The sequence below is a fragment of the Dama dama genome, chromosome 12 (genome assembly GCF_033118175.1).
Source record: "Dama dama isolate Ldn47 chromosome 12, ASM3311817v1, whole genome shotgun sequence".
Classification (NCBI taxonomy): Eukaryota; Metazoa; Chordata; class Mammalia; order Artiodactyla; family Cervidae; genus Dama; species Dama dama.
The window spans coordinates 290,199-306,405 of NC_083692.1; the positions used below are offsets into that span (position 1 = coordinate 290,199).

The following is a 16,207-nucleotide window of genomic DNA, read 5'->3' on the forward strand; positions in this document are numbered from 1 at the left end:
GAACAGAGCCCTGATTTCAGCCTGACCCCAGTCCAGCAGTTAGGGGTTTCCAGGTCTCCTCAAGAATCCCTCCGTCACCCACAGACACATCCCTCCCAGTGCCTTCCCTCAGAGGGGTTGAATTGTAGGGAACCAAAGAAACCAAATCTAGTTCACATTAGGCTGATCTGTCATATCTAGTCAGGATCCGTCCATCCCACCAATACCCTCACCCTGACTTTCCCCTCACCTTCCTGCCCTGGACACTCCACCCAAGGAAGACACACCGGGCTCTGGACACTGGTCTGGGCTATCTCAGCACCTTCTTCTTCCACAGGCACCTTGGCCTTGAGCACTCCAATGGCCATGAGGCCAAACAGGTCTCCAGAGGAGAGCACTGAGGGAGATGCCGGGAGAACAAAGTGGAAGCCCACGATGAGAGGTGGAGGCAGCAAACCTGGGCTCTAAGCCAGCTCTATAGGAAGGACACGGCGCTGGTCCCTGAAGCACCACAGACTGCTTGCCTGGGCAGCTGAGTGAACTTCCCTGTGACCATACACAGGATGGGAATGCCTGGTCCTGTCTGAGATGGGGGGGTGGAGTGGGACAAAACAGGACACTAGCTTCGTCAACTGCTCTGTGTCCAGGGAGAGCTAGGAAAATGCTCAGCGTTTGTTCAGTTAAGCAGGACACAGTCGGGAAGGAAAGTCTTCATCCCTGTCTCACACAGACCATCCAGTAGCTTCAGGCTACTCCCTGCACAAAAGGTGGAGGAGAAGGCTCAGCTCTAAGGTCTGACTTAGATTAGTAAATCACTGATGAAATCTATTATTTTCCTCAGGCCAAAGATGCTTCCAAAGACATCTCCGTATACTTCTCCATGGAAGAATGGGAAGAAATGGGAGAATGGGAAAAAATCTGATATAGGAATATGAAAAGAAACTATGAAGCGCTGATTGCTATAGGTAACAGGAAGTGCTGGGTGCCTGTGAGCCTGGGAAACATCAAACAGGTCTTCACCCTCAGTGTTCACTGGGCCCGCTCTTAGGTGGCTTCATCTGCTCACAGTTCCCTTTTGTGTGGAGACTAAGGAAATGTTTACAGTTTTGTACCAAAGGGAGGTTGACCCTGCAGTGCAGAGCTCACCTCTTGCCTTATTCTAGATTCCCCCAGCCCATCCTACTGATTCCTTGACTTTGTGACACTTTCCATTGCTTCTATGCTTTGTTTCTCCTTCTTAGAACAAATATTTTGCTTCTTTCCAGGTTTCAGAGCCACTCGACCGGATTTCATGCATCACCGCAGGCAGGTCATCAAACCCCAGGTAGATGACACTGAGGATTCTGATGAAGAATGGACACCAAGGAAGCGAGGTGAGAGGCCAGGAGGATTTGGAGGTGTCTTCCTGAAACCAGCCTGGGCTTAGGTCTCAACTACATCTCAGCCAGTAGTAGGGAAAACATAATTTTCAGCATTCCGAAGTGGTTGTGGCTGAATATTGACATTAGCCTGAATGAAGATGAATGTTTAGGTTTTCCAGTGTAATTCTCAAAAATTTTATGGTTAAAATTTATCATTCTGTTTACAAAGAATTATTTTTGCTAAACATTCTTAGTGAAAGGCAGTTAAAGAAAACTTAGAAATAAATTCACCAAACAGATTTACTACTAATCTCATTGGTTATTGGATTAAATCTCTTCAAAGAGGAAATGATTAACATATTATGTCAAGATATATTATTTATGTTATGTATATAAAACAAAACCCATGATCTTCTTACCCTAAGGTTAAACTAATTCTTCATTTTGATTCTGGGAAATTGTTTGAGAGAACTATTTATTCTCCATGATCTTTCCCACATTTCACTGACCAGAGATGGCATCAGGTAAATAAAATGAAGTACACTTATTATAAAATAGAAGGGAGCAGCTCACTTCCTCTTCTGCCGCTCAAACAGTTTAGAAGAGTTAATCTGCCTAGACTGGAGAAAACAATTTAGATAGTTCTATGATTCTCCATCTATGGATTTCTGTTCTCCCAGATTTTTAAAAATTATTTATTTAGTTTTGGCTGCACTGGGTCTTCATTGCTGTCCATGGGCTTTCTCTGGTTGCGGTGAGTGTCTTCTCTTTGCAGAGCACATGCAGGCTCTGTAGTTTGTGACACACAGGCTTAGCTGACCCGCAGAAAGTGGAATCTTCCTGGACCAGCCACCAAACCTGTGTCCTCTGCATTGGCAGGCAGATTCTCATCCACTGTGCACCAGGGAAGTCTCTCTATTCCATTAGGTTATTAAAACTAGTGAAAGGGACATGAAAAGCAAACATTTGGTTGTCTGCAAAGGTTTTGACATAAGGAGAGATTCTTCAAAGGGAATACATACGCCTCGGTTCACCATACACCTGCACGTCTTTATTTACCTTTTTAACAATTTCTGAGTGTATGGCACACTGTTGCTAACTATGTGCACGGTAGTGTTAGTGGCCATAGTGCTAATCGCTCAGTCATGTCTGACTCTGCCTACCCATAGACTGTAGCCCACCAGGCTCCTCTGTCCATGGGATTCTCTAGGCAAGAATCCTGGAGTGGGTTGCCATCTCCTGCTCCAGGTAATCTTCCCAACCCAGGAACTGGGCCTGCATCTGTTGCATCTCCTGCATTGCAGGTGGATTTTTTACCACTGAGCCACCGGGGATATATATACACATGGCTCTACAGCAAATCTGTAGAAATGTTACATCTTGCGTGACTGAAGCCCTAACCTACTGAGGAACAATTCTCCAATCCTTCCTCCTCACAGCCCTTGGCAACCACGATTATATTTTCTGTTTCCATGGATTTGATTAATTTAGATACCTCATAGAACTGGAATCAGGCAATATTTGTCTTTTTTGATTGGTTCATTTCACTTAGTAAAATATCATCAAGGCCCATCCATGAGGTAGCATATGACAGAATTCTATTTTAAGGCTTCAAAACATTCTGTTGTGTGCATGTGGATATAAGAGCTATAACATATATCTTATATATAACCTTTATCTTTTATCCACCAATGAACATTTAGATTGCTTACACATCGTGCCCATTGGGAATAATGCGGCAGTGACCATACATGTGCCCACTATTTATTCAATATCTGGCTTTCAATTCTTTATGGAAACACACTCTTGAGTGGGATTGCTAGATCATACAGCAGTTCTAATTTTCTGTGGAAACTCCAGACTGTTTTCTAGAAAGCTTGCAACATTTTACATTGCCAACAATAGTGTAGAAGGGTTCCAATTTACCCATATCCTTACCAAACATGCTATTGCCTTCTTATACATATTGCCCATCACAGAAGGTTTCAATTTGTATTTCCCTATTGATTAGTAATATTGAGCATCTTTGCATATGTTTGTTGGCCATTTGTGTATTTTCTCTGGAGAAATGTCTATTCAATTCCTTCTCTCACTGTTAGTCAGCTCAGAATGCCATAACAAAGTAGACTGCATTCCTTAAACCACAGAAATTTCTTTTCTTACAATGCTGGAGAATGGAAATTTGATATCAAGGTGCCATCGTGGTCAATCAGGTTCTCTTCCTGGCTTGTAGGTAGCCTTCATACTGGTGTATGCTTACTAACCCCTTATCAGATGCATATTTTTCAAATATTTTCTACCATCGTGTAGGTGGCCTTTTCACTCTGTTCACTGTGTCCTTTGCTGCACAGAGGTTTTAAGATTAATCTCATTTGTCTATTTTTACTTTGTTACTAATACTTGTGCACTTGGTACCATATCTAAGAAATCATTGCTGATTCAACGTCCTGAAGCTTCACCCTTGTTGTCTTCTAAGAGTCTTATCAAGTCTTGCATTTAGGTCTTTCATCCATTCTGAATTGATTTTTCTTCAAGATGTAAGATGTTCATTATTTTGCATATGGATATTTTGTTTCCCCAGCACCATTCATTACAGGGATTAAACTTTCCCCATTATCTTGACACCCTAGATGAAGATCATTAGACCATGTATCCAAGAGTTTATTTCTGGCTGTCTATTCTGTTCCGTTGATTGACATGTCTGTCTTTATGCCAGCCAGCTTCCTCAGTGGCTCAGCAGGTGAAGAATCTGCCTTCAGTGCAGGAGACACAGGAGATGCGGGTTCACTCCATGGGTTAAGAAGATCCCCTGGAGAAGGAAATGGCAACCCTGTCCAGTGTTCTTGCCTGAGAAATCCCCTGGACAGAGGAGCCTGGTGGGCTACAGTCCAAAAGGTCACAAAAAGTCAAGAAGACTGAGCGACTAAGCATATATTTTTTGCCAAATCTACACTCTTTTGGTTCCTGTACCTTTGTAGTATGTTCTGAAATCAGAGGCCTCCAGCTTTGCTGTTCTTTCTAAGATTGCTTTGCCTATTTGGGGTGCTCTGAGATTCCGTGTTAACTGTTGGATGGATTTTCTATATCTGAAAAAATATTCATTGGGATTTTAATAGGAATTGCATTGAATCTTTAAATTGCTTTTGGTAGTATGAACAGCTTAATAATATTAAGCCTCCAAATCCATAAACATGAGACATCTATCTATTTATTTATGTCAGATTCCTTTCAGCAATATTTTGTAGTTTTCAACATGTAATTCTTTCATCTCCTTAAGTATATTCCTAATTACTTCATTCTTTTCAATGCTATTATAAATAAGATTATTTGTCCAGTGGGTAAGACTCCACACTCCCAATGCAGAGAACTTGGGTTCAGTCCCTAGTCAGGGAACTAGATCCCACATGCTGCAACAAAGACCTGGCACAAACAAATAAATAAAAATAAATATATATTTTTTTAAATTTAGCTCTTGATGGTGGCTTTAAAATAAATAAATAAATAAATAGGATTGTTTTCTTATTTTCCTTTCTGGAATGGTCCTTCTTCATGCACGGAAAGACATCTGAATGTTGATTTTGTACCATGCGACTTTCTGGCAGGAATTGTGTGTGTGTGGATTTAAAGATTTTTCTGCACATAAAACCATGCCCCTGTGAACAGACATAATTTTACTTCTTTCTTTCCAAATGGAAGCCTTTTGTTTCCATTTCTAACCTAAAGCCCTGGCTAGGACTTCTAATATTATGGTGAACAGAAATGTTGATAACAGGCATCCTTGCCTTTTTTTCTTGATCTTTTTCACTGATGACTATGATGTTAGAGGTAGACTTTCAATATATGACCTTTATTATATTGCAGTAACTTCCTTCTATTTCTACAGTGTTGAGTACTTTTGTCATGAAAGACTAGGAAATTTATTAGATACTTTATGAACATCAGATGAGGCACAGATGAAGTTTCATATTTCTTTTTTTTAATTTAAAAATTATGTAACGCTCCCAGTGGAACCATAGGAGTTGATGATACAGAAATTATTTTCCATTCCGCCTTTGGTAATCATTGTCTTTGTCACTCTCTGGCTTAGAATTATGTGTCCTTAATTAGAATACCCAGAGTTTGGAAACATTTCCCAACCAAAACACTGATTCTCATCATTCTTTAGGTAAACCTTCTTCAATGTCCTTCAGAGTGGAGCACAGTAAACACCAGAAGGTGAGTATTTCCCAAATCCTGTTGCCAAAATATCCTCCTCATGGATCCAGTCACAGGTGAGAATAGGAGAAAACATAGAGATCCTGGAGACGGCTGCCTTCCTGCCCTGAATCTTTAGCACACTGTCTGATACCATCACCACCTTTACAGTTAGTAAGAACAACAACAGTAGTAGGCGGTTCTGTTGTTACATTACTTTCATAATATTTCAGACTTTAAGCATTTTATGTGAATAAACTTACTTAAACCTTAAATCAGTCCTGCAGTACCTATAAGTAGGTATATAGCTATCACCATTATAGATCCAAAAAATGAGGTAAAAAACCTTTGATTATATGTCTGAGATCACAGTATCACTGGTAGTGCAATCTAAACCAAAGCACTTTCTCTAAGCTCCTTCCAAAATGATTAAAGCTTCCATGGTTCTATGAAGCTTATTCATACATCTTTATATCATTCATCTGACAGATGTTTTCAACCTCAGTTCTTTTGTGCTGTGCTAGGGAGGGATATGCTAAGACATCTGACTGAGGGAAGCTTAAGGACATGTTGGGCAGTGTGTAGAGTGGACAGTCCAAGATGAAGAAGGAGACAGGATCCCTACCTCAGAGCCTCCCACTCCAATAAGATGAAGCAACTCGCAACCCTGAGAAGCCTCAGGTTTATGACTGAAAAGCAACAAATAAGAAAATAACAGAAGGACTTCACATAGATTACCCACTTTTGAGTAGAAACTCATCATCTGGGCATCATTTCAAATGCTCATTCCTGTAGGAGGGAGTAACAACTCCTCCTCTGAGCTCTAATAGGCAACTCTCCTGTTTGGAGTCATGTGTTCAGCCTGCCCCTGTGTTGTGAGCTTTGAGATCCTAGCCCACACCCATTCATTCTCAGAAGTCCAGGCCCAGCTCAAAGCCCCTGAGGGGCCCCTGAATGTTTTGTTAATGAATGACTCCACATTTAAGCATTCATCTAGGAGTAGAAAGGTTAAAGAATGCTGAAGATAGTGTCTGTGAGCTAGACTTCAAATATAGATGCAGTTTAGGGAATAAATTGATACCAGGGATGTATGCTCACGTTCTTACTGTATTAAATAGCTCACAAAACAATTTGTTGAAGGTTATTAAATTTCATGTCCCTATAATATTAGGAATTAGCCTGTATACCAATTAATGGATCAGGAAACTGAGTAGAACCAGCTAGTCATACAGCCTTGTTCAAGGAGAACTGATGAGACCAGCTACTTTAATTCCAAATATTGTCTCTAGGACATGGCAACCTGTAACTTTCATCTCATTTTCTTTATTGTCTAAATGTGTTTCTGCCGATCATCTTTTCTCCTCTTAATCTCACTGCATTGTCACCTTATTTTCCAGATGTGTATTGTCCCCTCTGTAATTTTCCATACTTCCTCGTCCATCAAAGGGCCACTAATTAATAGAAACCCCGGAACTCTCTATGTGCCCTTACCCTCTTCTTTCCCTGACCTCCAGCTATTCTCCCTGCCTTGGTCTGACTTTTTTGCAGAAAGTTGAAGGGGAAGAACCTTAAGATATGAATTCTAGTTTTGATTCACTATCCAGCTAGGTCCTTTTATTACTCTCCAGTTTTCAGACCCTCCCCCCATATCAGGTATTTCCAAGAATTGTCAAAGTATTAACTAAAGTCATGCATGTGAAAACACTTCATAAAGTCCTAAAGAACTAAAGAAATGCATGTTGTCTTTTACTCACATGGAAGAGAATGTCCAGGGCACCATCAAGTAAGGAATCTAGTTTGAAGGAATTGCCGGGAGCAGCAAAATCGCTGAAGACAAGTGGCTCCAAGCAGGCTCAGAAACCAGTGCCCCATCACAGAAAAGCAAGGACCCCTGGACAGCACCCCAGACAAAAAGTCAGTCGGTAAGAGAAAATTTGGGGAGTCCTCTAATCCCTGTAGAAAAACTAATAAGCATGGCCTAGGTGTGTGGCATGGACTTTGGGTAGGGGGTGTTTAAGCTGGACTGATCTGAGACATGAAGTTAGCACTGGGGCCTTGGGAAAATCTTATACATTTTCTGAGGTCCTGATTGCTGTCTTTAAAGTGAGGATAAGGATATATAACTCATACAGTGCTTGAAAGCCTTACATTAAATGCAAAAGTCTGACACCTACAAGTAGTTCAATAAATCCAGCTGTGATGATGGGGACCATGCTTTGTTAGTGTTTATGCCCAGACCTCTGCACAATGCCTTACATATCATGTGCCCTTAACATATATTTTCTGAGTAGATGTGTCAGTGAACTATTTCCTAAGTAAGAAGGTTGGGAAGTTAAACCTACTAACGGGAAGTGCAGGATGCTATCACTGAACTGGGCATCTGTGGTCATTGGAGCCTCAGTCTCCTGAACCAGTAGTCAAAGGGAGCAGAAACAAAATATAGAGAAAAGACTTCCTGGGGATAAAGTGGTTAAGGTTCCACGATTCCATTGCAGGAGGTGTGGGTTCCATTCCTGGTCAGGGAACTAAGATCCCACAAGCCATGCAGTGTGGCCAAGAAATAAATAATGTAACATTAAAACATAAAATTACAAAAGTTAAAGTTTGAAAACTACATGTAAGAAAGTTTTAACAAAGTGTATAGATGGACAGGTAGGAGATCTCACACTTTCTGGTAAAACAGGGACTAACTCCCCAGACCCCACCAGCCTTGCTTAGCTTCTGTTCTCCATCTTAGAACTCAGAGGAAAGGAGACTGGAGTGAAGAGATACAGTCTATGGGAAAGAAAGGGCCACGTGTACCAAGAGGTCAGCGAGCCCCAGGATGATGACTACCTCTGTGAGTGACCGCGCTGGCCCCCTCACGGAGAAGGGGCTACTAGGCCTTGGTCCACTAACCTCACCTCACCATTTGGTCCCCCAGCCATCCCCTTCCTCTATGACTTGGGGTGCAGGATCGAGGCCAAATGCCATGAATGTCCCAGTTCTTTCTGAAGGGTGTTACGACCAGCAACATCACTATACCTCCTCTCATCCCTGATCTCACCTCCCGATTGTGAGGAGTGTCAGAACTTCTTCATCGACAGCTGTGCTGCCCATGGACCCCCAACCTTTGTAAAGGACTGTGCAGTGGAAAAGGGGCATGCCAACCGCTCAGCCCTCACGCTGCCCCCTGGGTTAAGCATCAGACTGTCGGGCATCCCTGACCCTGGGCTTGGAGTGTGGAACGAGGCGTCCGATCTGCCGCTGGGCCTGCACTTTGGCCCCTATGAGGGCCAGATCACAGACGATGAAGAGGCCGCCAAGAGTGAATACGCCTGGCTGGTGAGAAGCACCCGTTTCCCTGTCCTCTGGCCTCTAACCGCTTGTGTGTGGTGGGGGTTACTTCATGTCTACATGCGAAGATGCAGATGGTGATAACGTGGTTGGCAATGACACAGTCAGCCCTGTGTACTGTGTGCCCTGGGAGTGAACACAGGACTTCCATCTAAAGGTCAGAGGAGAGGTGGGACCACAGTGTACAGACACTCAGGACCTCTATCTAAGGGTCAGAGGAGAGGTGGGAACACCTTGGTACACACACACAGGACCTCTATCTAAAGGTCAGAGGAGAGGTGGGACCACAGTGTATAGACACTCAGGACCTCTATCTAAAGATCAGAGGAGAGGTGGGAACACAGTCTACAGACACTCAGGACCTCTATCTGAAGATCAGAGGAGAGGTGGAACACAGTCTACAGACACTCAGGACCTCTATCTGAAGATCAGAGGAGAGGTGGGAACACAGTGTACAGACACTCAGGACCTCTATCTAAAGATCAGAGGAGAAGTGGGACCACAGTCTACAGACACTCAGGACCTCTATCTAAGGGTCAGAGGAGAGGTGGGAACACCTTGGTACACACACACAGGACCTCTATCTAAAGATCAGAGGAGAGGTGGGACCACAGTGTACAGACACTCAGGACCTCTATCTAAAGATCAGAGAAGAGGTGGGACCACAGTGTACACACACACAGGACCTCCCTCTAAAGATCAGAGGAGAGGTGGGACCACAGTGTACAGACACTCAGGACTTCCATCTAAAGGTCAGAAGAGAGATGGGAACACCTTGATACACACTCACAGAACTTCTATCTAAAGGTAAAAGGAGAGGTGGCAACACCTTGATTCACACTCACAGGACCTCTTTCTAAAGGTCAGAAGAGAGGTGGGAGTACATTTTACACACTCACAGGACCTCTATCTAAAGGTCAGAAGAGAGGAGGGAACACATTGGTACACACTTACAGGACCTCTATCTAAAGGTCAGAAGACAGGAGGGACCACAGTGTAGAGACACACAAGACTTCTATCTAAAGGTCAGAGGAGAGGTGGGACCACAGTGTACAGACACACAAGACTTCTATTTGAATGTCAGAGGAGAGGTGGGAACACAGTGGTCCAGGCACAGAGAAGTGACTCCTCCCTTGTGGAGCCCTTGCCTTCAATGAACCAAGAGACTCAGACTTGCAATGATGAGTAAGGGGCTTACCGTGTGGTCCGACTGGCAGGTGAATCCATGCAGGCTGAAAAGCACCAATGACTACAGAGGGAAATAGCTCTTCTATATCTTCCTACCAAAAAAAAAAAAAAAAAAAAAAGAAGAAAAGAAAAGAAAGGAAAGTTTGTATCTCTATTTTTGACACTCAGATAACCAAAGGGAGGAACTGCTACGAGTATGTGGATGGAAAGGACACGTCTTGGGCCAACTGGATGAGGTGAGTGCAGTGAGTCTGCAGTGTGTAGACATTGAGACTCCCTCCATCCCACGCCCCTTTCCTTCTCAACCCGGCTCCCTCAACAACTTTCACATCTTCCTTCCTCTTTTCCCTCCATATCATGCTCTTTCATTTCAAAAGACACTAGAAAGAAGGAAATAAAAATATGGCATGTGCCGTCAAGATACAAGTCTATATGCTGAACAAAACTGGTGGACTTGAAAACAACTTGAGGAGTCTAGATTCACCAGGGACACTTTAACTCACTCAATGGACACTGACCACACACTTTATGTTTCGGTTTAGACAGTGAACTTCGTTACTGAAGCAGATCACACAACTAATGTCCTTTTGGAGAACATACTGAAACCAGACATTAGCCAATTGATTTTAGGAGCAGTAACATTATTTTTTCTATCTTTGAGTAACTACACAGTGCCAGGATAACCTAACACAGGAGACCTTGACTCTATGTGGGCAACAACCTCCTCAGGCTTGGTTCCAGTGAGAAGTGGGCCCTGAGGCCTCAGAAGGAATGAGGGGCAGCATGGCCCTGAGCAGGGCGATTCTCTGAGGGCCTCTCCGTTCATCAGGGCAGGCAGACAGTGAACAAACTATTACTGTTCTGTGTCTCAAGCTATATCAGTGCTCTCTCCAAGTGTCCGTGGGAGAGGGTGGGCAAGCGAATAGGGCCCTGGATACACGTGGGGAGATGGGAAAAAGCCTCGGGAGAGAAGGCAGGCTGGGGTGAATGCTGAGGGCTGCTTGTTAGCCAAGGAGCACCAAGTCCTGTGAATGAAAGAGAACTTAATTCAGAGTTTAGAGGAGCTGGAGGTCACCAGCCTCAAGGACAGTCCAGGTGGAGATGAGTCTGGAACTGGGCTCTGGAAAAATGGCTAATTAGGTAAGGAGAAAAAAGCATGGGAATTCACATGGCCTGGTCGAAGGTGTGAACAGAAGGTCCACATGAGGGGCGGCCTCGGAGGCGGAACGCAAGGAGCTGGGCATGGTCGGAGAGTGGAGGGCACTCATCACCTGAGGTTTCTTTCCCTTTCCCGGCCTCGACCCCAGGTATGTGAACTGTGCCCGGGACGACGAGGAGCAGAACCTGGTGGCCTTCCAGTATCACGGGCAGATCTTCTACCGAACCTGCCAGGTGGTCAGGCCGGGCTGTGAGCTGCTGGTCTGGTACGGGGACGAGTATGTTCAGGACCTTGGCATCAAGCGGGACAGCAGGGGGAAGAGTGAGCTCGCGGCCGGGAGAGGTGAGCGTCAGCCATCTTCCAGCACCCCACCCCATCCTGGGAGCCTCCGTGGTCCGATTTCGAAGCAGAGGACAACCCAGTCCAAAGTCAGTTGAGTTGAAGTTAAAATGCCTCAGAATTTGATTCTTTTCATATGATCATTAGGAGAAAGTTTTATATTAAAAATGCTAGTTCTAATTTTTAATATTTCATGCAAAAAAAAAAATGTGTAACATCACCTTCTGCTAAAGGCTTAGAAGCAAAAAGCAACATTTTTCTCACCTACCAGCTCTCTGCCCTTTACCTGTTTCTTCCTCATTTCCTCCCATTTCTAAGCGACACATGTACAGTGATGTGCCTTCAGTTACTGTTCCAGTTTGCTGTCATGTGAGTTCACACTCTGTGCCAGACGGGGCTCCACGCACCGAAACAGACAGAACCACTGCCCTGGGGCAGCAGGGGCTTCATACCAGACAGGGGCTGGTGCTCTGAGGAAAACCAGTGCAGGGAACGTGCCTCGGGTCAGCGTGAGCAGAGGGTGGGGTGTGGTGCAGGACGGTGGGGCAGGGTCTGTGCAGAGATAACACCCCTGGGGAAGGATTCCTGGCAGGGAAGCAGCCAGTACCACAGCCTCAGGGCCGGGAAGAGAGGCCATGCCAGGGGTCGTGGGAGGAAGCACCGAGGGAGAGAAGGAGGCTGGACGGGACACGGAAGCCTCAGGGCCTGTGTCCACGTGCAGGCCCCAGGGGTCCTCCTGGGTGACACAGAACAACCGCGAGACTTTAAGCTGCAAGCAGCCTGTTCTCTGTGCTAAGACGATGCTTTGGTTCATTTTGGGGACTAGACATCAGAGGGGAGTCCCCTCAGAGGTCAGGTCATTGCCAGACATGAGGGGAGAGTGGGCTGGCTGAAGATGCTTTGGAGTGAGGATGTGAAGAGTCTGGCTGGAGATGTATTTTTAAATAGGGCTTCCTCGTGCACGTTAAATGGACTAAGCCTGAATGAAATAAATGAGGTATGGATACTGGTGAGGCTTGAGAAAGGATATGCCTCTTTCTTATGATTTATGGGAAACGGAAAGAGGAGCAATTTGTGAACCTGTCTGGGCAGCAGGGGCCAGAGACCTGTGGTCAGTGGGACCTGGGCTGCTCGGTCACGTCCAGTCTCAAACCCACTTCCTGCAGAGATCGGCACAAAGGCTGCTCTTTGAACAAGGAGCCACAAAGTCAGATTTACCCACACCTGCTGTAACCACCCCCTGTGCTGCCTCCCATATGCAGAAAGCTCCAGGCCAGGCGCCCCTAACTTAATCGACCCTTTCTTCTCACAGGTAGCCACTCAGGAGATTCCACCTAAGTCATCAAGTCTTATCTCTCAGTAGGGTAAATACCTGTGGCCATTGTGACATGACATTTCAGACACTTACAGGCAGGGAAAGTCCTTACAGATCCACCTCATCAGGAGAGATGCTGCCTCTGATGCTGCTGGAAAGTCCCTATCTGGGTGATATGTAGAAAAGGCCCCGGACACCAACTTCCTGGATTTCTGTAGATGTAGAGAATAAGAGTGGTGTGGAAAAGTGGACTGTAAAGACACTTGATGGGAGACAAATCGTGCACTGTCAACACTTAGATGATTAGCGGGGCAAGCCTGACCATGGCAAACCAGCTACCCGACCAAAAGCTTCCTCTTTCAGCAGAACCGAAGCCCAAGATCCACCCATGTTCCTCCTGCTCTCTGGCCTTCTCCAGTCAGAAATTCCTCAACAAACACACCCAACGCAGTCACCCCTCTCAGACCCTCCTGAGACCATCCGAAAGAGACCTCCTCCAACCAGAGTATCCCTGCCCAGGCAATCAAAATCAGCGATATTCAGATCCACACAGCCCGAGCGACAAACCTGACGGTTAGGAGGCAAAGGACAGGCCCCCAAAATTGCTGAAAAGCGTAAGTCTGAAGAGGATTTCAAGGGTCTCTTCCTACTCACCCGGAGGACAAATGGGGGATCCTGGGGTGCATGAGAGAATGAAAGACGAGCCCAACATAAGCCAGAAACTGAATCCAGAGGACACAGGCACATTGCTCACGGGGGCAGGGGTCTCAGGGATTATGAGAGTCATGTACGGAGAGTGTGGGCAAGGCTCCAAGGACAGGTCAAGTCTCACCACACACGAGAGGACACACACAGGGGAGAAGCCCTATGTTTGCGGGGAGTGTGGACGAAGCTTCAGTCAGATGTCAGCCCTCATCACCCACCAGAGGATACACACAGGGGAGAAGCATTATGTTTGCAGGGAGTGTGGGCGAAGCTTCAGTGATAAGTCAAATCTCATCTCACGCCAGAGGACACACACAGGGGAGAAGCCTTATGTTTACAGGGAGTGTGGGCGAAGCTTCAGTCGGAAGTCCGTCCTCATCAGACCCCAGAGGACACACACAGGGGAGAAGCCCTATGTTTGCGGGGAGTGTGGGCAAAGCTTCAGTCAGAAGTCCGTCCTCATCAGACACCAGAGGACACACACAGGGGAGTAGCCCTATTTTTGTAGGGAGTGTGAGTGAGTCATGACCAACAAACCACACCTTAGCCACAGGAGGATTACTGCAGCCACCCCATGCCTCAGCTCTAAGGGGGCCTCAGAGGAGGTCTGTGACCCGTTACTGTCCCCAGGAGTATGAGGAGAGACTTCCCATGTGGTCCAGTTGCCAAGACTCCAATGCAGAGACCCACGTTCAATACCTGATTGGGGAACTAGCTCCCACAGGCTGCAACTAAGACACAGCACAGCCGAATAAATAAATATATGATAAATATTTTAAAGAAAGAGTGTGATAAGCACAGAATTACTTGTTAAATAGACCTTCCACTTTCGTGACAGGAGAGGAGGTAGATAAACAGCAGAGGGTTTCTTAAGTGTTCTGGAGATGTTCATGCCAATTGCCTTTGTGGTTTTTTAGTAGTCCTCTTCTAATAAATTTTTTCTCCAAACAAATCTGAAGCCCAGACTATGTACTCATTCCCCCTTTATCACTGACAGTAGTGGAGTCCAGTCGTAGCTGGACCCCTGGGAAGGCATAATTCTGGAGCCAAGTCAGTTAGGTCACTGGACAGTCAATCCTGGGTCCAGGGAGAGGAATCTAGGGGTTGAGACAGACTCACGAGGAAAGGGATTCCCAGGCCTCCTGGGAAGTGGGGCCCCTCCTCCTTATAGACCTCGACTCTCCTTTGGCCTCTCCTGGTGGCCCTCTGGTTCCCTCTGACTTCTGTAGCCGCAAAGGTGAAGGCCACGTGCACGTGTGTGTGTGCGCGCGCGCCTGTCTCAGCATGGGCCATCTGGTCTCTGCCGCTCCCTCAGGGTCATCACAGCATCTGGACTCCAGAGTCGACCACAGGGGTCCAGTTCTCAACCCTGCCCCCAGCAGCTGTGTGAGCTGGGGCAAGATGCTAAACCTCTCTGTGTCTCTATTCTCATCTGTGATACGAGGTGGGAGCACCAGCATTTTGGTCTGATGCGTAAGCACAGGCGGAATCTGGCAGAGGCTGGCTGAGAACGCAAGCCCCACCTTTGCTGTCCTTTGTGTTTTTTCTTTAATCTTTTTTATTTTTTAATAGAAGGATAATTGCTTTACAGAATCTGTTTTCTGCATGTCCCTCAGCCCCCACACCTTCCAGGTCTTCAGAGCTAGACGAGGAAGGGGCCGTTCAGGCACTGGGCTGCCCTGATGAGGGGGTGTGAGGTCAGGGGTGCTAAGGGAGGCCGACCTCCCTTCCCACCCCTGCCGTTCCTGCTGAGCTGGGCATCCCCAGGGCCCCTCCACAGACAGCCAGTGCCCACAGTCGTCACCCCTGCCGGGAACAGAGCCTGGAGCCAGGTTTGCAGGAAATCCCTGTCCGCCCCCATCCCACCCCCACACGGAGGGTCCTTGAATCCCACACCGTGGCTTCTCTCTGCATGGGCCTCGTACCTGAGCCCGTTCGCTCTGGGCAACGCTGTCGCGCCTTGAAATTCCTAACCATGGAAAAGTTCATCCTTACACTTCCCTGTCATGAGTGAAGTCTGATGGGCCCCGGGGTGCGCTGTGAGCAGGGCAGATGCACACACAGCACGGGTCCTGGGGACACCAGGCTGCACGAGGGGACAAGGTGGACACAAAGCCCCCCCACCCTGGGTGAGTGAGGGTGGGGACAGCACCAGGAAGCCACGCTTGCTCAGACCCGGAACTGAGCTCCGACAGAGTGGGGGCAATGGGGTTCTTAAGGTCGACCACACCCTCCCCTCTGTGAATGACCTCTGCCCTGGACTGATCCTTCCAGAAGGGGCTCAGGAGGCAGAAGTCCGCCAGGCCACCAGAAGACACCAAGGGGAGAGTGGGCCACGGAGCGGGGGCGGAGGGTGCGAAGTCCAGGACTCGGGGCAACGGCCCTCAGTTCCTTCCATGTGCCAGGCTTGTGAAGCGTCTCTACATGAACCGTGTCAGTGATAACCACCCACTATTATTTTCCGGTTTCTATGCTTTCTTAAAGGGACGTGTTTGTCTGTGGCTTGGCTTCCCTACAGGAAGAGAAGCCACGTAAACTCCCCATTTTCTGTGGCTTCAGGCCAGGGCCAAAGGAGGGAGAGTTAGGGGTGGTGTAGGCAGAGGGGCTTCAACTGAAAAACGGTGGGGATCC

At 46.6% G+C, this 16,207-nt stretch overlaps 1 protein-coding gene across 1 annotated transcript in view; it reads left to right on the forward strand.

Moving 5' to 3' along the window:
• LOC133065879 (histone-lysine N-methyltransferase PRDM9-like) overlaps nucleotides 1-13,449 on the forward strand; it is a 37,111-nt gene extending 23,662 nt beyond the window's left edge. Inside the window, exons 3-7 of the mRNA XM_061156369.1 lie at nucleotides 8,272-8,373; nucleotides 8,587-8,858; nucleotides 10,227-10,294; nucleotides 11,366-11,559; nucleotides 13,238-13,449. Of these exons, the coding sequence (XP_061012352.1) occupies nucleotides 8,272-8,373; nucleotides 8,587-8,858; nucleotides 10,227-10,294; nucleotides 11,366-11,559; nucleotides 13,238-13,449 (848 nt within the window). The remainder of the gene's footprint in view (nucleotides 1-8,271; nucleotides 8,374-8,586; nucleotides 8,859-10,226; nucleotides 10,295-11,365; nucleotides 11,560-13,237) is intronic.
• The last annotated feature ends 2,758 nt before the right edge of the window (nucleotides 13,450-16,207 follow it).